The sequence below is a fragment of the Medicago truncatula genome, chromosome 4, assembly GCF_003473485.1.
Source record: "Medicago truncatula cultivar Jemalong A17 chromosome 4, MtrunA17r5.0-ANR, whole genome shotgun sequence".
NCBI lineage: Eukaryota > Viridiplantae > Streptophyta > Magnoliopsida > Fabales > Fabaceae > Medicago > Medicago truncatula.
Window position 1 is genome coordinate 11469283 of NC_053045.1, and position 7116 is coordinate 11476398.

At 35.4% G+C, this 7116-nt stretch overlaps 1 protein-coding gene across 1 annotated transcript; it reads left to right on the forward strand.

Annotated features, from left to right (window-relative positions):
* Positions 1 to 1916: 1916 nt before the first annotated feature.
* On the forward strand, positions 1917 to 2680 carry LOC11432305 (agamous-like MADS-box protein AGL80). The gene has a single exon (XM_003605426.3). It carries the CDS (start codon positions 1943 to 1945, stop codon positions 2630 to 2632), a length of 690 nt encoding a protein of 229 aa, XP_003605474.1. The 5' UTR covers positions 1917 to 1942; the 3' UTR covers positions 2633 to 2680.
* The last annotated feature ends 4436 nt before the right edge of the window (positions 2681 to 7116 follow it).

Here is a 7116-nt window from a genome sequence, read left to right on the forward strand (position 1 = left end):
TGGTCATGTTAGGGATGCTAAGACAGTTGCTTTTACACTCTCTTTAAAATACTTTCCCATACCCCAACAATTTAGTAATAGTTACATACTTTTCAAACAAATTATTCTAAAGCAACTGTATGTAACTATTATCAAATGTTTGGGAGAATTATTCTAGTTAAGTCACTTCAAGAATTCATTCTAAAAATTGATTATAGTAATCAATTTCAAATTCCAATGATATTGATTGTAATATTTTATTATATTGATTAAACTAATTTTAGTAGTAATTTTATGAATTATTCTTTTTTATAATTTATAGTAGAATAGAAAATACAAAAAATAAAATAAAACGATGATAAGTTTTAGAGACAGTTGCAACCGTAGGTAGAGGTCCATAATGTTTATAAAATGCTCTCCGTAGAATTACTTATGGTTTTGTTCGTAGGTAAAAGTGGAAAACATGCACTGACAACCATTTGAGAATGACATACATATTTAATTACGGAAATTTTCCCTATAGCGACGGATTTTGGCTATCACTAAAAGTCAAATTTCTTGTAAATTTGTTGCAGTGATACAAAAAAAGTATGGGTTGAGCCCCGACATGTGCCCAGGCTCGCCGGGTGGTAAAACCGCCCTGTGTTAAACGCTGCATGACCTTAACTCACGTTGCGTGAGTTAAGTCACGCTGAATTACTTCTGAACACCAGTGTAAGTTATCTCACGCTGGTGGGCCTTTTTGTATGAATAGAAATGTCCACTTAATTATTTTTTTTTGTTGGGCCTTGTTCTGGACCGGGCAAAAGGACCTTTGGCCCATTTACTTAGGCCCAATACAATCCAAAGGTCAAACACCACGTTTGGCAAAGTTACTTGTGACACACCCTTTCCCCACAAGGGGGTGCACAGAGCGAACGAGACTGGTTCAAACGAACCACAACGTCTCTCTGCACGTTCCCGCAATAAACTCTCTGGCGGTTACACTTCCCACGATTTCGTAACCGCGAGAGCCAGGTGTGCCATTACAACGGCTCTGCAGCCATCCACCTCTATAAATAGGGGACTCACGGCAGTCCCAAGGTAGAATCTACCTCTTCCTCCAAACCCTCACTCTCTCTGATCTCTACTTGAGCGTCAGAGTGCTTGCAGGTACATACCCCCATCCGCTCCAAGAAACACTTTGGCGTATTTCACCACCACTCAAACCACCGCATTCAAAGCACCGACAGTCACCTTCTGATCAGGTATGATCAGACCTTTTGTACCAAAATATAAAATTACAAACAAACAAATAAATTCATATAAAATAAAAGTAATTTTAATTAAGACCATGTGATCGAATGATTATGATTGATTGAGAATGTAAAATATTATCTCCTTAATTGTGTATATGCATTAAATCCTTATTATAATATTATATCCGAAAATCGAAATTATATATCAATCATATAATCAAGCATTAAAATTGATTTTTTTTCACTACCAAAAAAATCAAGCACTTTATAATTTTTATTAGTATATACTATAAATATAGTATAGCGTTACAAATTCTTTCTTTAAAAAAAAATTCTTATATATATCATATTATACTATAAATATAATATTAAAAACTAACGGTAAAATGAAATTCTATTGGAATATTTCAAAAACAATAAGATTTTTTAGGCATAAGATAAGATAACTATCATACCACTATACCAGCTGTGTCAATTAAATTATTTACAAAATTTATACATTAAATGCCATAACTTTACTTCTATTTTTTATCGTACTTGAATGGTATACTAATAATGTGACATTTTACCGCTCAAAGTCTAGCTGGAAATTTGTCACAGATACACCAAATATCATTTTGAAATGAAACCATCTATATCAAATTTGTCTATATAAACAAAAAGTATTGAGACATTATTCACAACAAAAAATACCACAATCATTGTCTTTTGTTCTTGTCACAACCATGACTAGAAGAAAAGTTAAACTTGCCTTCATTGTGAATGATGCTGCAAGGAAAGCAACATACAAGAAAAGAAAGAAGGGTCTATTGAAAAAGGTTGCTGAACTTAGCACCCTTTGTGGAATCGATGCATGTGCCATGGTTTATGGCCCTTATGAGCTTCAACCTGAGATTTGGCCATCACCAGAAGGGGTCCAATCTGTGCTCTCAAAATTCATGGCACTGCACGAGTTCCAAAAGTGCAAGAAAATGATGAACCAAGAAACTTTCTTGACACAAAGTGTTTTGAAGGCTGAAGAGAAACTAAAGAAACAAAGAAAAGAAAATAGGGAACAAGAGATGACAATAATCATGTCTCAATGTCTCAATGAAGGTAGAGTTGTGCACGACAATATGTCAACAATGGATATGAGTTATCTTGCTTGGTTGATTGACCATAAATTGAAGGACGTTGCTAGACGTTTGGAAGCATGGGATAACAATGATCAAAATCAAATCATGGCTATTCAAAACAAAGTCCAACTCGAAATGGCGGCAACAGTACCACCACCACCACCTCTAGCACCATCTATTAATAATGATGACATTATGCAAAGTCAATTATTGATGGACTCAATGGTGGCTGGTAATGTGACAGAGACAGTGCCATTTGGTGAGGTCAATTCTGGAGTCTGGTCTGATTTACTTCCTTGAAAGAAATCATGTATTTTTTTTTCCATTTATTTTAGTAGTGATTTGAGCTAATAAAGAGAAGTTTCTTATGGTTTAAGGAAAAACTTTGTAATATTTTCATCTTGAATCAAGTAATCTTAGCTCCAACATAAAACGGTTGCTTTTTTATTTGCGAAAGTATTTTTTTACTTTTAGTTACGAATATTTAAACACAAATTGATTTTTCATAACTATTAAATAAAAACACAAAACCCTATGTATTCCATGGCTACTTGTTCTTTTGGTGTTGTGACTGCCAAGGATTTTGATGTTTCGCTGAACTCTCCATGTCCTTCAACACACTCATAAACTTTCATATATAAATGGAACAATTAGAAGAAAATAAAAATAGAACAAAATAAACACAATCAATAAGTTGTAATGAATCGGTATAACATTTTTTTTTTTGATAAGGCCAAGAGAAAGGTGAGGCATCCGGGAGAGACTGAAGCATCCCAACTAGGTTGGCACCCAACAGCCCCCCCTTCCTATGCCGCCTTTCCAATACGTAAATTTTATTAAAAAAGGGAAAAAAAAAATTTACAAAGAGGGGGGACTAGGCCAATACCCTCGAAAGAAAATAAATAAATACAGAAAAAAAACAACAGAAAATTCTAAGGAAATCTGAAATTTGGCAGCCCATGTCGGTCCCTAGTAAAGTCCGGCCCCAAAGATGGAGGCTGCAAGGTTAACCACGTGGTCCCGAGGACATCATGTCCCAAAGCGGCGAGGCCATCCGCGCAAACATTGCCTTCTCGGAAGATGTGGGAGCAAATAATAAAGAGACCCTTGTGAGTACAATTATGCCAACGGTTGCGAAGACTAACCGGAATAAGAGATGGTTTATGGAAAGCTTGAACCGCACTAGAAGAATCACTTTCAAGCCATAAACGAGTCCAGCTGTTTGAACTTGCATATTCCATAGCCAAAATGAGTCCCATGATTTCTGCTTGGAAGACAGAAACTATGCCAAGATTACTTGTGAAACCACCAAGAAAAGTTCCGCGAGAGTCACGGAAGACACCACCACAAGCAGCCATTAAAGTTCGAACCGACCCATCTGTGTTGGCCTTGACCCAAGGGCTGGTAGGGGGCTGCCACACAACCGGAATGATGTCCCGAACCCGGCTGTGCAAGGGGGAAATAAACAGATTTTCCAAAATAATCTTGTCGGACAGTAAACAATATCCTTTCACTACAAGAAAACAACGTTTTAGAGTCGGCCAGAAACCCACTCTAATAGGGCAAAAGCCGACGCTAACACTGAATTAGCGTCGATGTCGGGGGCAGGCTAAAAAATTCGAAGTTACTGGATAGAGTCGGCTTATTTACATCCGAGGCTAATATAGAGTCGGCTTAGCCGAGTTTAACACCGACTCTTCGGTAGGCCGAGGCTATTAAATTCAAGATAAAAAAGTCAACAAAATCATTTAGAGTTAGCCACTCCGACGCTATCTTTTACAATTTAGAGTCGGCTGCACTAACTCTAAAGTCAACTTTAAGTCGGTCCACCAATTCGAGTAGAGTTGGCCATCCGACTCTACAGTCAACTAAATATTAGAGTCGGTTTATCCGACTCTAAAGTCAAATTCAAAAAGTCAAAATCATAAAAAAGTCAAAATCAACTTTTAGAGAGGGTATGCCCGACGCTAGTTTTTTTTTTTAATACCCTGTTCAGCAAAACATTTCATTTCATACTCTCTTTTGCATAACGATACCACAAATCTGCTAAATATTTCACTTTATATCATGTTTGCGCGTAGCGCCAATAAACCAGTTAGAACATCAAGTAAGCTACAAAAAGTAATATTGTACTAACATAAGAAACACATTTAGTGTAACACTTAAACTACTGTTGTGATGCTGCAAAAGAACCGAAAACTACAAAATATCAAAGTTACGACCACAGTAGCATGCTCATGTTATAATATATTACCAAAAAAAATTAGCACGTCCAAAAAAAGTCGTTCTAGTACTAAAAACTAGTCTAAAACAACCAAAGTCAAGAGTCACTATGCAATGAATGGTCATCCAAGTTGTCATGATAATGAGGATGTGAAAGAGGCTGGGTGGCACTACATGATCCGTTACCCGATCGACGGTCGCGCTCCATAACAAATTTTTTAAATTCAGCTATTTCAATCATCATTTGCTTGTTTAGGTCTATAGCCATTTGAGATTGAGCTAATGCATCATCAGCCTTCTTCTCAGCTATAGCAGCCTTCTCCTCAGCTCTAACTCTAGCTGCCCTCTCCGCCTCCAAAGACATCTCATACATGGAACCATGATGATCTCGAGATTTTTGAGTAAATGACGTGCACCCACGCCGAAGGTTGACAGACAAGTCTGCTGTACCATAAACTCGACCACGAGTACGACCCCCTGCAGACTCGGTCCACAACCTAAGCTTTGTTCCTCCATCAACCTCTTGCACACCATCTCCAGTTGTTTCATCAATTTGGGCTTGTACTGTACTTACTTTCTTTTTAAATGATTCCTGTTCAATAGAGAAAAAATATATAATATTTCATGGTATTCATTAACCAAAAAAAACATGTCATAGGCATCATTTATAGGTTATTCACATGGTTACAACATTGTTACAAAACTAATCTAACCATCATAATCGACATGCACAATTTTTGAAAAATAGAAATCCATATTATTACAAAAATGTACAACAATGATAATCATTCATAACTAAAACTCACATATTATGTAAACAAAAAATTGATCATTATGTCAGTTAACAACGACAAGAAACACTAGTATTTGCAAGTTATAACAATGCAGTTGAATAAATATCTAAGCATAGCATTAAGCAACCAAGTACACAAATGCAATCAATTATAAAAACTAAAAAGAGATAACATACAAAAGAATTAAAAGAAAACTCATCAACATTACTAAATTACCACATAGCGAATCTGCATTTTAGTTCTCAAAATTGTAAAGCTCAGAAGTTATCACATTATGGTTCTCTTGAAATGTAGGATTCAGAATTAGCCTACATTGTGTATAAGATATATTATGAGAATGAATGAAGGTTACCTGAGTTGAAGAGATTGACGGAACACAAGACGAGAGTTGAAGAGTGCTGCAAAGCAAGATCTGAAACAACAAGCAAAAAGACATGAAGCGAAAATTGGGTGCGTTTACTATAAAATTATATAAAATTGTCTAAAAGTGCTATAACAATTGTAAAATTGCTATAGAGAAAAAACAGACTATGAAAAGAAAATCAATCCTAATAAAGTACCACCTTCCTAGAGTGACATGCATCAACTGACTAGACTCTAAATATTAGGCTCTTTTATTTTTAGTGGAAAATTTATTAAAACTACACCAACACAAGAAGTGATCAGTGAGTAAAGCAAAGCAACAATACAAAGCTGGGAAAGGAAAAGGCTTGTACACAAACCCAAAACCCCAAATCTCTACCCATTCATAAGGCAAGGAAACAACTACACCAGGAAGCACACAAGTACACCCCACCTACCACTATAGCCGCAACACAAAACTAAAAATAGAAGTCCCTGATCTAAAACACCAGATCAGTATGCAGCGTACAAAAAGGCACCAAACCAGATCAGCAAGCTACACACAACAACTCACAGGACAGTTCTGCCATGACGGAATCGTTGCTATTGTATATTCCATCTTGTTGGGAGTAAGATACTTATGAAGATTACCATAACTTCCAGAAATAAAATTACACTAAAACTTAAATTGTGTAAACTTTGGATTGCTACTGAAAAAGCTACAGAGATGCCGCATATAGGCGTAACATCCACCAAATTAAAAAACACCGAAAAGCTAGCCACCGAAGGCACAGAGGGTGAAACCCCAACAAAACTTCACATTCCAAAAACTTCATAATTCAGATTTATAATTTACATGAACATCTAGACAAGATATGACTATCAGAGCAAGCAGGAAAGTATTAATAATCACAAAATGCCTTGTCTTAATCTGAAGTTGTTGGAAACCATAGCAAACTCAATTCGCAGTCAATGATTTCTAATACCCAGCATAATGATTTCTAATACCCAACCATAATGAAGTGAATGAGTGTTGAGAGGAACAAATTTGAAAAGATTAATCAGTCAAATTTATGAATAGTTGATACTATTTTTACTAACATTTAATCAGGGAGTCATACACAAACTAATGCATAATATAATCTCATGAAAAAAAAATCACACATTGGATGCTAGAATGAAAATATAATTTTAAATGTTTAACAATTCAATCAAACTTATCCAAATATGAAAATACAATAAAACTTTTTCAAATATGAACATACTAAAGAAAGGCTCTTAAACTGCTAAAAAAAAGTAAATTATATAAAAATATAATTTGTATATTGAGCAGAAAATAATAGAAGAAAAAAAGATTGAAAACTTTGAGTTATATGTAATATTTTTCTTTTAATCCAACAATCCCTACAATGTTTTGCATCTTAC

Bases quoted from the DNA above. Each gene is read 5' to 3' on its own strand.
- LOC11432305 (XM_003605426.3), top strand. From the start codon at position 1,943: ATGACTAGAAGAAAAGTTAAACTTGCCTTCATTGTGAATGATGCTGCA.